Source organism: Triturus cristatus, chromosome 6 (assembly GCF_964204655.1).
Source record: "Triturus cristatus chromosome 6, aTriCri1.1, whole genome shotgun sequence".
In the NCBI taxonomy this organism is placed as follows: Eukaryota; Metazoa; Chordata; class Amphibia; order Caudata; family Salamandridae; genus Triturus; species Triturus cristatus.
The window spans coordinates 187,364,822-187,382,724 of record NC_140589.1 but is presented as its reverse complement, the minus strand read 5'-3'; the positions used below and the strand labels follow the sequence as shown (position 1 = coordinate 187,382,724).

The window sequence follows — 17,903 nt, the reverse complement described above, 5'->3', positions numbered from 1 at the left end:
CTTTAGTACTTTAATGGTATTACAAATGAACTACAAAATATTATTCACAAACCAACCTGCATAGTTTCTGTCTTTTTCTGTGTGGATATCTACACCTGACTCCGGAGCCTCCACACACGTATACATTTTAGTAGCAAATTTAAGAGGGAAAGAGGGAGTGGCTGTAAGTTGTAAAATAATTACTAGTAAATGGGAGGGTGACAAGAAGGTATAAGGAGGGGTATAGGAAGGAACAGGCAGGGGGTTTGGGAGGGACATGTAGGCACCCACAAAGCAGCAAGTCCACCCAAACAGGGATCCAAAACAGTAATAAATTATTCCATGACACATTTTCCTACTCTCCAGCACTTCCTCAAGCCCTAATGAGACTTAATTTCCCAGGGTACTGTGCAACTTTCACAGCTTCTGTAAGGGGGAGGATCTGACATCATGCTCAAAGCAATGCCTCTCTAACCATGGTGCAGAATTAATTTTCCTACTAGCCAGCACTTCCATAGGCCCTGGTGGGGCTCATTGTTCCAGGGTCCTCCTGTGCAACTTCCAAAGGTGCTGCATGGGGAATGCACCTATATCACTCTCAAAGTGCTGCCTCTCCACCCACAACTCAGAACGTGTAATTGCCAAGGGCAGGCCCACCCATAGCATCCGTGACCGAAAGAAGTTGGGCTGAGCACAGCACCCTCTGAAAAGTGTGCCTCGCAAGCCTTATGCAGTAAGTTTGACTCTTTTTCCCTTGTCTCCCCATTGGACACACCATGTCAACTCTTGACAAGCTGCCCTGTGGCCTTCACTTACAGGGTCACTTTTCCCAGTTGTTCCTCTTTTCCTGGCATGCATAATTGGTGGTACAAGTGCCAGGACCCATTATTACACAGTGATTTCCTGGCTCAGTGTAACACTTTTAACATGCTTACCTTCACAGCACATCTACCTCTCTATCTTAGAGAGGTGTAATATGTAACCCACTTCTGCATCGTCTCTGGCCAGCAGAAGCTTCATTTTGCAGCCTCTCTCCACTGCATTTGCTATTTGGGAAGGTCTGGGCTTTGGTGGCTCAATCTTTCTGTGTGATTGGTGGCCCATTTCCACTAGAAGGATCGGACCCTTGGAACCCCTGGGCTTACAGTCATCATCCACAAGTATCGAGGGACCGAATGGTTCCGTGCAAGTTGCTTTTTGTCCTTTGTTGCTCTAAACCATATGTTGCAGGACCTATTGCAATTTCCTAGTGTTTTTTCCATAGGTGTGGAACAACTTATCGTGGTCTCAAGACTATTTCAAAGCATGTGTAACTGTTTTAATTTATATTATCTACAAGCTCACTGCTATTGTTTAATTTATACTATTAATCCACCATTAACAGGATTCACGTCAGCAGTAATCAAAACCATGAACTCAGTACTCTCTTTGTCCACTGAGTAATTAATAGATTGAGCTGGTCCCTCTTTAAATAGTTCATTTTGGGGTGGCTAACTTTAGAAATGTTGGATGTTTGTTGCATACCCCTGCTCACTGTAGTCACCTAAAGAGTGTGTTAAAGAACGCAGCATTATTGGCCATCAGGGTGAAACGAAAATTCAAAAATTAGTCCCCTGACACATGGAAAGCTATAAAAAAGCAAGGACAGCAGAGAATTGCACTTTGAACAAAGTAGGTGCACTTCTAGAAGAAGCTGAAGGCCTCCTAGCCTCTAAGTCTATTAAACCCAAGGGTAAACAATTATTTTTTAAGAAAGCGTGAAGCAGTAATATATTGGTTCACAACACCGTAGACACTAACACAAGCAGCTCATTTGCTCCTTTGACTGCACATCATTTCCGATAAATACCCAACCACTGGAACTGTCTACCCCTGAGCCTGTAATAACAATTGAATGCAGCAATTGGTACAAAGCACTACAGCCAATGGACGAATTAAGCATGGTCAACACACAGCCACCAGTATCCTACAGCAGTGTTGCACCCGAGGCAAGGGATTTTGCCAGTGTGCATCTAACCTCACTAAAGAAAGAGATAGTTACCTTAAGAGATTACATGGGAAGGCTGGCCAAGACTCTCAATGATAAGTTGGGTAATATAGTGGCCTTGGATGTTAATCTTAACTCGAACATACCCCAAAGTGTAGGAAAGGTTGACCTTGTGGGTCCAAGCCGAGATGTCAAACTTGGAAGTATGCCCACAGAAGACCCCAAAAGACATTCTCAAACTTGGACCCATGTAGCAAACATGACTGGGGGAATGCTCTTGCTCTTTCCAGAGTGAGAGCGAAATCCTAACTCTTGCCCTTCCCAAAATGAGAGGGAAGCTCCACCAACATCACATTCTAATAGACATACTTCAAGACCAATAGAAGCCATCACTGAGCAATGTGATATATTTATGATCAATGTACCAAAATTTCCAACTGGGAAACACATGATTCATTAATCAATAAAGCTATCCAGTGGCTCCGAAAGGTCAGGGGTTGTAGGCCTATTATAAGAGAGGACATATTAAATGCATCCAGGCTTAATAGGGGGCATTTAACATTAAATCGTATTGGATTGAAGTTACCAAATTACGAGCTTGATGAAGTACGGATAGCCCTACAGCATAGATTTAGGCCACCAATAGAGTCACTTATAAGACTCAAGGTAAATGCCTAACATCCCCAAACTATTCCAGATAATGCTTACACTTTGAACCCACTAACCTCTAACCGACCATCCTCCCATTCAGCTGTTCAAGTGGATAACCTGTCTGACACTGATTTACTAGCAGAAAAGCAGCCTAAAGCTCCTGGATTTCTTCAGCCGAAAAAGAAAAATATACCATTAGATAGGTTCCCTGTGACAGAGACCCTTTGCAAACCTTACATAGGAATACCTATAGATGCTCGTAAATTAGGAACGATAGCGGAGAGGAAGTATGGAGACCTATTAGCAGAAGTCAGTCTCAAGCTGTAAGTCTTTCTTCGGCAGAAAAACATACTGCTAGAAAGGCCGCCTGTGACAGACACCATATATAAATCTTACATGGGAATATCCATAAATGCTCCCTTACTAGGGACAATTGAAGACATGTTGTTATGTTATGGTATACCGTTTCTAAAGCGCACAGCTGCCCCAGCAAAGGGGTGTCCCATTACTGATAGCAGAAAACTGCAAAGCTACCAGAAAGAAAGCCTACATTTTGATTGCCTTACGAAATGACAAATAGTTATCCATGCCACGAATATGTAAAGGTAGCGCATTCCAAAGTTTGGCTGCCAAAATACAAAAGGAACGTCCACCAGCGCGCACCCTCCTCACCCGAGGAACAACCGCCAGATACTGCCCCATTGACCGAAGTTGGCGGGCAGGAATGTAAGGTGCTAGTAAATTCGCGAGGATGCCAGGGGAAGAGAGCTTTAAAATGTTAAAAGCAATGCAGAGGGACTAAAACTCTACACGTTTGGCCACAGGCAGCCAGGGAAGGCGACGGATGGCATTCGTCGTAGAACACATTCTAGGAAAGCCAAGAAGAGTTCTGGCAGCAGCATTTTGAACCCTCTGCATTCTCTGAATTTCAACCTTATTAGTCCCCATATAAAGTGTGCTAGCATAGTCCAATAGTGACAGGATAGAAGCCTGCACAATAACCTGCTTAATGGGCGGATCAAACAACCCCAGCAGAGGTTTAAGCCCATGCAATATGCCAAAGCAGGCCCCTGCCACTTTCTTGGTGTGGGTCAGAAAGGTTGGCAGAGTCTACCCAGACTTGATTTTTTATCACCTGTTTAGGGGTGGGTGCACATCACAGGGTGGCCGGCCACCAGCATTCTCTCCACAGCTCAGGATCTCTCCCTACCAGCAAGACCTCCGACTTGCTGGCATTGAGCTGGAGACAGTTGGCAGTCATTCACTCAGCGACAGCCTCAAGATCGCTCCGAAATTTACAAGCGTCCAGTGCATAGTCGTCCTTGAGTGCAACTACCAACTGAGTATCGTCTGCATATGATACCACTTTGAGCCCTCTGCTCCTGGCCACCGCTGCCAAAGGTGAAACATAAAGATTAAAAAGTAAAGGGCTCAAAGCTGAGCTCTGTGGCACCCCATGTTTGGAAGTATGGAATATGGAAGCAAAATGGGGAGCTGTTACCTGGAAGGTCCTTTCAGCAAGAAACGAGGCAAACTATTCCAGGGCAGAATCCACAATGCCCACTCCCTTCAACCGCTGTAACATGATCTTGTGAGAGACTCTGTCAAACGAGGCACTGAGATCTAATAAGATCAGTGCTGAAGTGCGGCCCTCGTCTAAAGCTCTCCTCAGGTGTTCGATCACAGCTAGGAGAGCAGTCTCAGTGCTGTGGCCAGAACGAAAACTATTCTGGGTGGAGTCTAGTATGTTATTATCCTCCAGAAATCGAGAGAGAATGGAGTTAATATAAGCCTCAGAGATCTTTGATACCCAAGGCAGAAGAGAGATGGGGCGAAAGTTTTCTGGCTTTGATATGTCATGGTTGGGTTTTTTAACAATGGGATCCCTTTGGCTTGCTTCCAAGTCCTGGGGACAACTGTCGTGGATAAGGACAGATTTATCAGCTGACCCACAGGTGAAAGGAGCACAGGCAGTGATTTTACAAAGTGCTCAGGCTTAAGGGGGTCTGCCGGAGAGCCGGACTTGACCTTGATACAGAGTGACGTCCCACAAGCTCATCATATTGGGGTAAACTTGTGTCAGAGTTAGTGGACCCTGAATGGGGTGCCTTTATTGCACAACACCATAACATATTGTTCCATTAAACATGGGCATTAGATTAGAGTTGGTGTTCAGAGCTGGGCACATTACGGGGCAGATATACAAGAAACCGACACATCGTAGATGCGTCAGTTTCCTTGCGCCTGTTTGAAAATCTCTTGTGCCACCATAGATGCGCAGTATTTACAATATGGCGCACTATGGTGCAAGGATTGACAGATGCGTCAGAAATTGTGATGCATTTGTTGGCGGAAAAGTCACACATTGCTGGAGTCATGCCACAAGCACAACGCAATTCCAGTAATGCGTATTGGGGCCTATTCCCAATACACTGCATCACTCCTTACACCTGTTTCAAGCAGGCGTAAGGTTTTGACACAGTGGCATCCCAGAAGTCATGCACTGAAATCTTGTAGATTTCACTTCATCACTTTTACAAGGCTTTCCTGCATGGTAACGGGTACCCTGCATACATTATACCTGATGCAGGCCTTTACAACGTGACGCATCTCCCTAGATGCGTCATGTTGTAAATTTGCCACATTTTTTACGCCACCATTGCATCGCAAAAGTGACGCATCTGCATTGCAAAAGTGTCACGAGGGGCTTGTAAATCTGCCCCTACATTTTCTACTTATGCAGCCCCATCACCAACAAGGAGACCCTCGGGTGGTCTCCTAATTTGTCTTAAGATAGACCTGTTCCCCAAAATAAAGAGAATCCCTTATTCCCATATTGCTATTATAAATGTGTACATCCACTCTGTCACGGCAAGCCATTAATGGGATACGGTGGACCAACTGCTACGCATGATTGATCTCATACATCATGACCATCTAGGGCATTGTCCACCCATGTACCGATCTGGTAATCAAGCACTCCAAGGTTGCAGCTCAAATTGTTGATCCAATAGTGGCCCATGGCCTGACGGTTGTAAATGGCTTCACTCATTCAACCTTTCCTCCTCGCCCAAGATGAAACAGAGGCTCGTACACCAGTAACATTGACTATATCCTTCTGGAAAAAACACTATACCAAGTTTAAGTCATATGGAGGCTGTCCTCAGAAAAGATAGTGATATTAATGCATTGAGCACCCACATTTTCGCTAGATCTTTCACAAACGTAAGTGTAGCACATAACTTCACCATAAGTAAGATTGAAATCTGTAACAACAGAAGGATGTGAAATGGGCTGCAATAGCGGACAAAGATGCAGTTCAGCTCCAAATCTACAATATTTTTGTGTAAAAAATGGCCCCCTTAGAAACAACTCACATAAGTGTGAAAAACTTTGTAAACCATCAGTGTGAATTTGTGGGACTGTTGAAACATCTTTTTACTAAGGAGGGGCGGAGGGGTCAAATGACAATCAACCTTCCTGGGGGGTACTCTTGTGACTGTAGACCAAAGTATTACTGATTGAAGCTGTCAAAAAAGGCAACCTCAGGGTGATCATTGATACTAGAAGAACATATCAGGACTCCTGACTAAGGCCAAAATGGGGTGGGAGTTAGAGCAGTGGGAACAACTTACAGAATCTCTCTAAAAAAGAATACTTAGGATTTCTGGAAACTTATAGCGGCTAGGTCCCGTGCAATTGAAAATCATCTTGATATTGTGGTTCAGCCTGAGGCATGGGTAGCCCATTTCAGCGACTCATATAAGGTGTGGCTAAAGAAAAAGCCTTAGTCTGTATATTAGACCACATAAAGCAAAGCGATGGGCTGCTTGTTAAATCCTTCACCGGACTGGACATCACTGAGATGGCACAAGTGCTCAAATTGTTGAAGAGGGAGAAGGCGCCTGGCCCTAACTGCATCCCAGGTGACTTATATCTGTCTCTACCAGAAATCTGGGAGCCATACTAAATGCCCTAGAAAATGCTATTCTGAGAGGCAAGAATATCCCTCCCTCCTGGCATGGAGCTAACATTGTTCCTATGTACAAGCAGGGGAGGAGGGACATTCCCTCCAACTGTAGACCCATCAGCTTTATTGACATTAGCCAGAAAATATTTGCTAGGCAGATATTGTTAAGGCTCCAAACATCGCTAGCAGACCAGCACATTCTATTAGATAGACAGGCAGGATTTAGGGCTAAGGTCAGTACCATCAATAAGGTGTCCTGCTCAGGGCGATCTGCTGGAACGATGTCATCCTGAGGCAGGATCACCTATATGTTGTCTTTATAGATCCAAGAGCGGCATTGACCTGGTCCTGAGGGATAATCTATGAAGGGTGCTGGAGGCGTATGGTATCCAGGTCATCTCTTGAAGATCTTGCAAACCCTTTGCTCAGGAGCGTGTACACAAGTTAGGTGGAATGCAGGAGGGAATCTCTCATCCAGGATAACAATAAATTGTGCAGTCGGGCAAGGTTGTGTGCTTGACCTCACATTCTTTGGTTTATACATTAATAGAGTGGTAGAATGGTTGGCAAACTGTAATCATGATGCTGCCAAATCTACGGGCATTAACACGCCTATCCTCATATTTACCGATGATACGCTCCTATTATCCCAAAACCCATGTGCCCTTGCATCATCTTGTGTGACACATTGGGAAACACAATCCTTTGACAAATCTGTCCAAAGAGTAGTTTAGATTATTTAACATTTTAAGGTTTGCATTTATATAAACACTTCCTAAGTACATAATTGCACTTTAAAGCCCTTTTTTTCTCCATAAGAAAAGACTTTATGTATGCAGTAAGCCCTCTTGCTTTTCCGCAGAATCTTTGACAGAGATATCTCCCCCTTCCCAATGTGGATATATGTTTTCTCCTTCCCTAGTCAGAAGTTACTTTCCAACTGCATCTAAGCTGGAAGCATGCCTTATAAAACTTTGCGAGTACAAACACATTTACAGTTGTGGACATTAACCTAGTTTCCAAGGCATTCCATATCTCAGACCCACCAGTTCATTCTGCTCTCACATACTACTAAAGCAGAGGCTTGAACTTCTATGAAAGACCAGCCAGAACAAGTAGCCTTGTGGATAAGGGGTTAGATCAAAGTTATAGTGTTCCAACATTGACATAAACTTTTGCTTACCATCAGGTTTCTTCACTTTGACAGGGCCCTGGTAAAAGGCACATTTTTTTACCCTTATTTCCCGGACAGTTGCAATATCGTCACACCATCTCTAAGTAAAAACAGAAATATAAAGCTATGGCTCATAGATTTATGATCTTTAATTTAATAAGTCATATAACAAATTTTATGAAAAACAATTAATGTTACCCTACTTTATACAAACATCTTGTAGTGATAATATATTTCTTTAACATGACTATATTTCTTTCAGGTCCTGTGTCTTCCTTCATGGATTGAAACCAGATCACAATTTGAGGCTTTAAAACAGCAAGTTTGGATCAGAAAGCATACAATCTCAAGAGAACAAGAGAATCGTGTTAAAACAAGAGGGAGGCTCCTAGATAATTGAGTACATAGATGGTATCCTGTTGTAGGACTGGAAAGAGAGATTTAGGGCCTAATTAGGAGTTTGGTGGTCTATCGGATCGCCAAATTTGCAGTGGAGGTGCGGTGGCAGTCCTGAACCCTCGTATTACAACTACTGTGGTCAGACCGCCATAGAACTGCCACAACTGCCAGGTATCCACAATCCCCAGAGGTGGTGGGGTGGTCAGAGGCTCCAATTTGCTGCTGCGCCACTGCCAAGTAGATTTGGAGTTTCCTCACCACCACAGTTTTAAAGGTGGTGAGGTCCCTATGAAAACTGTTGCATTGAGGAACAAATGGGGGCGCTACAGGGCCCTCTGTTGCCTCAGGGCCATCGGATGCATGCAAGCGGGTCCATGGCATGCCCCTGTCTACATGCACCCCCTGCCCTGCACAGCATGGAGTGCACAGCCGATGCCATGCAGGAACGGGCTTTGGCGCGCCCATTGCAATGCCTTTTTTTAAGGTACCGTTGTGGGAACGCCAAAGGACCACCTGCCAGACCACAAGGTAACTCTTAATCTGGCGGTGTTGTCAAAGCGGGTAGTGGCATGGCAGCCCCCTCCCTCACCACCAAACTAACAATCAGGTCCTTAGTCAGGGGCAGAAGGTGATTCCATAGTTTAGTTTTAAACATATTTGGGGGAAAGTGCAAGTAGGGTATTCCTCATAGTCAGAGTGAGGCCTACAAATGTTTGATAATAGTAGACTTTTTCGAGAAGTTTGGATTATTCAAGAAGTGGAAGAGATTTGCTTTTGAGTGATTGGTTAAAATCAGCTCTCTTGCCTTGCTCTCTCAAATGTATGTCATTGGTAAAATAGTTATTTTAAGTGAATCACTTCTTTTTTGTAAGGCAAGCTGTTTTGTATTGTTTTCAGGCCTTGGAGTTACATCAGTTTAGAGATTCAAAAGCAGCTAGACATGCATGTGGCACCGTTTCCAATAGAACAATTTTCCAGCAGTTGAACAGCGTAGCTGAAATTAGTAAGGTGCACTGTAGACATTAGCAGGTTTACCATTAAATAGACCACTCTTGTATGTGGCAATGCTCAAGGACATTACCTATGCTTCTATGCATTTTTAACTGTCCACATGTGTTCTATGCTTTTACTTCCAGGAATCACAGATGACCCTCCCCTTCATAAACACTGGCATGGTTGGACAATGAATAGTAGGTAAACAGAATCAATAAGCAGAGGTTTGCAGATGCCTTGTTTTAATACGCAAATACTACCTACTTTCAGGACACCTTCTGAGAATCCTTGTGCCTTCCTTAGACACCTTCTTCAGCCTATCTGAAAAATCTGTATGCATCTGCACAGTATTCCAATACACACACAGAGTAGTCTAAGTAGTCAGTTCTGCAGTGATCTGTTGTACATGTTGGGGCATATTTACAAACCCCTATCGCCCCCACAACGTAACTTTCAGTGACGTTGTGATGGCGATAGGGGTCTCACCTTTTTTACAAGGCAGCATTAAGCCTCTTAACGTGGCTTAACGCTGCCTTTTAAATAAGGCACCCTTTCACACTGTATTTAGTGTGAAAGGGGAGGGTAATGGCTGTTGCGGTGGCCGTTCCACTGCAACACCCATTGACTTTGATGCTGCACCCTATTTACAAGGACAGCGTAAATAGGAAGCAGCGCAAAAATTAAGAGCACTGAAATCCTGGTTTAAACAGGCGAAAGGAGGAGAAATGCTGTATTTCTCTTTGGTTTTGCTGTTTCCATGTGTGCTGCCTGGTGCAGCACACATAGAAACAACAAACTGCCTATTATTGTCTATGTGCAGGAAGGTCCCCCTTTCTGCACATAAACAATCATTTAAAACAAAAAAACTTTTTTGCAAGTTCTATGTGTGCTGCATTAAGCAGCACACACAGAAGTTAAAAAAAACTGCATTTAAAGTTTATTTATGTTCAGGAAGGGGGACCTTCCTGAACATAAACAATCTTCCTCTCAAAAAAGACACCCTTGCACTATGGTGAAAGGGTGCCTGCATTGGGTCTAGGCAGCTAAAGTTAGCCACAGCGCAGGGGAAAACAAAGGGCTGCACCATAATCTTATAAATATGGTGCAACCCTGCATTTCTAAAGTGACGCAGTGATCATTCCAGGGAGGACCTGGCTTGGCACTTCGAGCTGGACTGTTCTCATGAGGCACAGGGTCAAGCCTGATTTGCATATGGCTGAGTCTAATCTGGGGTTGCATGGTGAGCAAAATAACCATGGGCTTAACCCAGAGCTCTTGACTGGGGTGAATGTCTGATTTGCTCTGCATTCCATCTATCGTCTGTGGGTCTTTTGCCATCTCAAATGTGCAGCAAAACTGGGGTTACTAAATGCTCTGGACACCGTTGAAAATAAGCAAACTGACGGTTCAATGTACACATGTGTTAAAAGGTAAATTCCTTTGTGAATGATGACACGGGAGTCAGGAAATCTTCTTTGGTTGTTTAATCTTGAGTTCAATGAGTAAACAGCTCAGCCACCCAACCATCTCAGGCTCATCTCAGTAAAAAACCTCACCACATTCTAAGTTTCAGCTTGAGCAGCTTTTACATTCTAGAGTACACAGATGTTACTAGCTGATGCTAGTGTCAGACAAATAAGTATATTTACAACATATCTCCCTCCTTTATACAGAGAAAAATAATAAAGAGAATAAAAGAACAGCAATATAAATAACATAAACCATTATACAACATAATCATTCAAGTATGAAGGAGTGCGAGAAATTCTGTTGGATCTCTTTAAAATCTCCGGACCATTTTTGTCACCAAAATTTCCAGCAGGATCATTCAAATCATCACTTTTCCCACATACAGCAACACGGCCCAAATTCCAAACTCTGTGGTCAGATGTTCTCACAGCGTTGTCAGACACTTTAATAACCTTGAAAGGTTTCGAAAATTTTGCACCAGAAACACAAAAACCAGGCCTTTTGATCTTGACTAGATCCCTGACCAAAACCTTTGTAGTTTTAACAGCATGTCTCACATCATAATTCTCTTTGCTCTTCAAACACTTATGATCTTCCTTCTCCTTCAAAGAGGTTAAATCCAGAACCCCACCCTTGAGAGAAAGAAATTTGTTAACCCATGGTGGTTCAAGAGATTGTCTTCCACGAAACAAGAGAAAAAGAGATTTTCCAGTTTTAGTGTGGGGTGCAAAACGATGCACACAAACTCTTTTCGAAACCTCTTCCTTCCAATTAAGACAATTCTGCTTTGCTAATGAGACCGTTTATTTTAAAACTCCATTAAGTCTCTCGACAGTACCATTAGACTCAGGGTGATATAGGGCACACTTTTTGTGAACTATACCACAATTACTAAGGAAGTCTTCCATATCCCTTGAGACAAGTTGAACACCATTGTCCGTCAGTATAGTTTCAGATATGTCTTCCCTAGAGATAAGTTTTTTCAGAAAATCAATCAAAGTATTGGTATCCACACTTTTAACAAAAGATATTTCTGGCCACCTTGAGTACAAATCCATCACCACAATGATAAATGTGTGAGACCCATCACCACGTACAGGACCTAAAATATCAAGAGCTATGTCTTTCCAGGGACCACTGGGACGAGACCGTTTTTTATGGGTTGGGTCCTGATCTTCAAGCTTTTCTCACTAAGGGAACATTGAATACATTCTCTAACCAACCGCTCAATCTGAACATCCAGGCCAGGCTACAAATAACTGGCGCAAACTCTTTCCTTAGTCTTAGAGATTCCTAAGTGCTCCTCAAGAGCTAAATCTAATAGCTCTTTCCTTAAAGACACAGGAGGAACTAGCCTGTGACCTCTCAACAGCATTCCTTCACAACAGGAGAGCTGATCTCTCACAGACCAAACATCTTTTACAGACAAACCTCCCTGTTCCTTATGATGCCAACCATCACAAATAAGATGCAAGACATTTTGGATGACTTCATCTTCTTGACAAGCATTTAACCAACGCTCATGAGAAATTACTTTATAATCAATCTCACAAACAAAATCATGAGGATGATCAAAAGCCGGATAAATATGATTATCAGAATGAGCCATGGGAACTAATCTCGAAAGAGTGTCTGCAATAAAGTTATCAAAACCAGGAACATGTTTGACAGAAAAATTAAAACCTTGCAACCCAACAATCCACTTAGAGATTCTTGGAGAAATTGAATCAATACCTTTGCTTGTCAACACTTCACACAGAGGCTTGTGATCAGTTCTTACTACAAAGGAGGCACCCCATAGAAACTTTTAAAAAAGATTTATGGCCCAAAGACCGCAATGGCTTCCCTCTCAATAACTGAATACCTAGATTCAGCACCTTTCAAACTTCTTGAAATAAATATGATGGTGTTGTCTGGACTTGTGCCACCTTGATACAAGACAGCACCAGACCTTTAAGGCTGGCATCAGTAGAGATGATTGAACATTTTGTGGGGTCAAAATGTTGAAGATTAGGTGCATTTTGTAATTTAAGTTTTATTTCAATAAACTCTTTTTCACACAACTCGTCCCACACAAATTTCACCCCCTTTTTAAGTAAATTTCTCATATTGAATATAACTTCCGTAAAATTTGTAATACATTTATTATAATATTCTTCCATCCCCAGGAAGCGCATGAGTTCTTCCTTGGATGTGGGGGCAGTTAGATCTCTGATGGTGTTTACCAATTTCGCTTTGGGAACTACCCCATCCGCTGTTATGGTATGACCCAGATAATCAATTTTATCAAGACCAAATTTGCACTTCTCACGTTTAATGGTAAGATTGTGAGCAGAAAGTCTGTCTAACACTTGTCGGACTCTCTTCCCATGCTCCAATTCATCACACCCATGTACCAAAATATCGTCCTGATAAACACAGAGTCCTGGTATATTGGCTAACACCTTCTCCATGACTCGCTGAAAGACAGAAGCAGTGGAGACAAAGGGTTCGTATCCCATTCTCGTTGCCAGTGTTAAAAGGTAAATTCCTCTGTGAATGATGACACAGGAGTCAGGAAATCGTCTTTGGTTGTTTAATCTTGAGTTCAATGAGTAAACAGCTCAGCCACCAAACCGTCTCAGGCTCATCTCAGTAAAAAAACCTCACCACATTCTAAGTTTCAGCTAGAGCAGCTTTTACATTCTAGAATACACAGCTGTCACTAGCTGATGCTAGCGTCAGACACATAAGTATCTTTACAACATATTCTGCAATTAGTAAGCCGGATGCAAATAGGCATGCAAACACAAAAACAGAACATTATATATATACTACGAACTGATGAATATCAAAATGTTAAATTGCGAAACAAAATAGCAATTACCAAGTAGCAATTCACTGCTAGCTATTTAATGAGAGAAAAGAGGTTATTTATGGGCATTGTAGGTAGGCATTCAGGTATTTAATGACCGTATCAATGATTTTTATTCACGGACACACCAAGGTAAGGCAATTCCATCACATATTCAGGTCCTGTGTTCCCTGGATAGTTTTACTTCAGGCAGGTACATGAGGATAATTGCTACAGCAGGTGGTGTTTTATCAAGGTTTTCAGAACATTCCAAGATGCTATGCTGCTGAAAATAAATGTTCATATTACTCTACCAAACTTTACCAAACACATCACAACAGCTCAACAGCACTGAGTTAGATTTCTTTTTTTTAGAATTTTATAATCAGGTGATGGGTTGCATACATGGGACACCTATTCTTATTTGCAAATATTGACAAACAATTTTGTTTAATAAATCTTTAGAAAAAAAGAATTTGTTACATTGCCCATAATTCTCTCATAATTCTCTGTTGAAAGGTTTTGTAAAACCCGGCATTACATTTTTGTCTCGATTCTGTGTAATAAACTTTCAACAAATTGTTATGTATTTCTACATTATAATATATATGTTAAAAGTTAACAAAATTAAAATGTAAATACCTGTAGTTTTCTTCCTTAGTGCAGAAGAATCCCTATTGGAAACTCTTGATACTGCTTCATACTCGGGAGCTGACTTATTTTCTCCACGGGTCATGATGTTTGCAGTAAGTTGGTCCCTCTATCTGTTGCTGCTGCCTCCTTTCTCCTGGTTCCTGTTTTTGATTTTTTTCTCGACCTACAGTCATATAACCTCTTACTTATCTCTCTTATACTTCGATTGGTAATCCCAAGAGCATTATTTCCGGTCTAAATTTGTCTCCATATTTCTTTTTTGGTTGTCTCCAAAACTGTAAGGAACAGCCTCCCAGACACAATTTAATTCTCCTTGCTACTCACTGTGCCCCATGAAATGTTTCTAATTACATTTTCATTTTCATTTCCTACTCCTGCAGACTTCCTCCTGTGAGATCATTCCCTTATGTCAATGTTTTTGGATTAGCACTACATATCTGCATCTCTTCAATTCTCAGAATGAATGATTCTGGAAAAGATCCTCGATCTGTGATGTCATCATTCACTGACACTGAAAAGCTAACAATTTTTGAATGACAATTTGCTATTAACAGTTAAAATCAAATTTCAAATAAGGAATCGTGGTGCATATTTACAAGCCTCTAATGCTTTTAAGGCATTAACATCACTCTTTCTGACGCTCGGGTTGCGTTGCCATATACCCATATTTTCAAGGTAGTGTTAAGCCACTTAATGCTCCACCGCAACACCCATTGATTTTTGATGCTGCCTCATATTTACCAGGATTGGGTACAGCCAAAAACTTAGGGCAGATAAAAAAACCTGGTCTTAGGACAGCGATACGAGGATGGGGGGAGGATGTGGCCTAACGGCTAGAGCAGCAGACCTTGGAGCTGGGGAACCAGGTTTGAATCTCGGCAGGGATGCTTAACATTCTGTAATTCCGGGCAAATCACTTAATCTCCCTGTGCCTAACAAACATGATTGTGTCCCTCTGTAACGCAACTAGTGCTCATGTAAAACGATCTGATACCTTTGGCTCTAGTTTGCGCTTCATAAAACTCCCCCGTAAAAAAAAGGACATTATTAATTTCTTCTCATATTTAGCTTTTTCTATGCATTTTGCAGCACACAAAGTTACAGCAGATCACCTTTAAAGATTGTTAATTTTTTGGACGGTGTCCCTTCCTGCACATAAACCATTGCCCCTGAAGTGACGGCACCCTTGCAACAGTTTTTTTTACTGCAGCGCTAGGGGAAATGCAGGGGTATGCTGTATTTTTGTAAATATTGCTCATCCCGGCTTTTTGAAAATGTCAGAGCGTGGCATTGCCAAATTTGGCATTGCACCACTCTCTGACATTTTCTTGTACATATCCCCCTGGGTTTAAAATTAAATACTGTATATTAGGAAATTGCTATTTGTTAACTGAAATGCATAGTACGTCATATTTTGGGATTCAAAAATTATGTTTTATAAAAATTGGTATATCTGAATACCAAAAACATACTTTTGTACCTCAGGCCCTATATATGTTATTTAATTTTACAGTAAGGTGCCGATTCCGATCCGTTAAAACCCGGGTACGAATGGTCGTACGGAGCGTTTTCTCCGAACGACTCGTACCCGGGAAATCCCCTTTACAAATCAGCAAGTACGATTCCTACAGAAATACCATTTCCGTACGAATCGTACAAAACTACGTGCGGCTAAACAATACCCACAATTCCGATCTGGGACATCGCGTACGTGACGTCCGGATGGAGGCAGGCAGCGTTTTACGGACCAGCAAGTACGATTCATGCCTACGTCACTCCGCACGGCTAATATTTTACGGCAGCCAAAAACTCCTGGGAAATTGTGGACGACGCGAAGAAGGAGCGCCGGTACGCGACGGACAGCCATGGACCCCATCCTACGTGTAATCCCGGCCCTCCTAGCCTACGACCTGGTGCAGAGAAACCGACGCAGACGCCGCAGAAGGTCAGAACAACACCCAGGGGCAAAGGGGGGGGAGAGGGCAGGAAACATAACCCCTACCCAAATTATTCCACATATATCATGTACATACAGTACCTCCAGGGTCTGATCACTTCGGGGAGCGTGTCCACCAAGGCCTGCGTCCCGCCACAACGGAAGTGGACGTGGACGCGTCCCATCACCACAACAATGGTGGTACGGGCCATACACATGCCCTCACAGCGTGGGTTCGGGTCGTACCACGTGTACCCCTACGTCACCCCAACAATGGTGGTACGGCCCGTACCCACGCTCTGGGGGCGTGGGTACGGCCCGTACCACCATTGCTGGGGTGACATAGGGGTACGCGTGGTACGACCCGTACCCACGCCCTCAGAGCGTGGGTACAGGCCGCACTCCTACGTCACCCCAACAATGGTGGTACGGCCAGTACCCACGCCCTCAGAGCGTGGGTACGGGCCGTACCCCTACGTCACACCAACAATGGTGGTACGGCCCATACACACGCTCTGGGGGCGTGGGTACGGCCGTACCACCATTGTTGGGGTGACGTAGGGGTATGCGTGGTACGCCCCGTACCCACGCCCTTAGAGTGTGGGTACGGGCCGCACCCCTACGTCACCCCAACAATGGTGGTACGGCCCGTACCCACGCCCTCAGATCGTGGGTACGGGCCGCACCCCTACATCACCCCAACAATGGTGGTACGGCCCGTACCCACGCCCTCAGAGTGTGGGTACGGGCCGTACCCCTACGTCACACCAACAATGGGGGTACGGCCCGTACACACGCCCTCAGAGCATGGGTACGGCCTGTACCCCTACATCACCCCAACAATGGTGGTACAGCCCGTACCCACGCCATCACAGCGTGGGTACATGTCATACCACCATTGTTGGGGTGACGTAGGGGTACGCGTGGTACGACCCGTACCCACGCTCTGAGGGCATGGGTACGGGCCGTACCCCTACGTCACCCCAACAATAGTGGTACGGGCCGTACACACGCTCTCAGAGCATGGGGCACCAGTACATCAGTGAAACAAGATGTACACAAGCCACGAATGTTGTCATAGGGCCTGGTGCAGCATCTAACCAGTGTATTGGGGGGGTGTATGCCCAGGAGAGCAGTGTACTGCACCAAGGGTGCAGGCGGGTGGGTGGGTGTCTGCCTAGGATTCACATCAGTGGACAGAGACATGGGGGTGGGTGCAGAGGAACACCTGCAGTGGACAGAGACATATGAGGGGTGGGTGCATATCACTCCTAGCAGTGCCCATACATATGAGGGGTGGGTGCCTATCACTCCCAGCAGTGCCCAGACAAATGAGGGGTGGGTGCCTATCACTCCCAGCAGTGCCCAGACATATGAGGGGTGGGTGCCTATCACTCCCAGCAGTGCCCAGACATATGAGGGGTGGATGCATATTACTCCCAGCAGTGGACAGGGACATGGGGGTTGGTGCAGAGGAACACCTGCAGAGGACATAGACATATGAGGGGTGGGTGCATATCACTCCCAGCAGTGCCCAGACATATGAGGGGTGGGTGCCTATCACCCCCAGCAGTGCCCAGACAAATTAGGGGTGGATGCCTATCACTCCCAGCAGTGCCAAGACATATGAGGGGTGGGTGCCTATCACTCCCAGCAGTGCCCAGATATATGAGGGGTGGGTGCCTATCACTCCCAGCAGTGCCCAGACATATGAGGGGTGGGTGCCTATCACTCCCAGCAGTGCCCAGACAAATGAGGGGTGGGTGCCTATCACTCCCAGCAGTGGCCAGACATATGAGGGGTGGGTGCCTATCACTCCCAGCAGTGCCCAGACTTATGAGGGGTGGGTGCCTATCA

The 17,903-nt window shown here is 44.2% G+C and overlaps 1 protein-coding gene across 9 annotated transcripts in view; it reads right to left on the bottom strand.

Annotated features, from left to right (window-relative positions):
• Positions 1–17,903, bottom strand: part of LOC146816608 (cysteine-rich secretory protein 2-like) — a 387,915-nt gene that overhangs the window by 55,921 nt on the left and 314,091 nt on the right. For all 9 annotated transcript variants that reach the window (XM_085610479.1, XM_085610484.1, XM_085610482.1 and 6 more), the window contains one exon: positions 7,771–7,861. In XM_085610479.1, the coding sequence (XP_085466605.1) occupies positions 7,771–7,861 (91 nt within the window). The remainder of the gene's footprint in view (positions 1–7,770; positions 7,862–17,903) is intronic.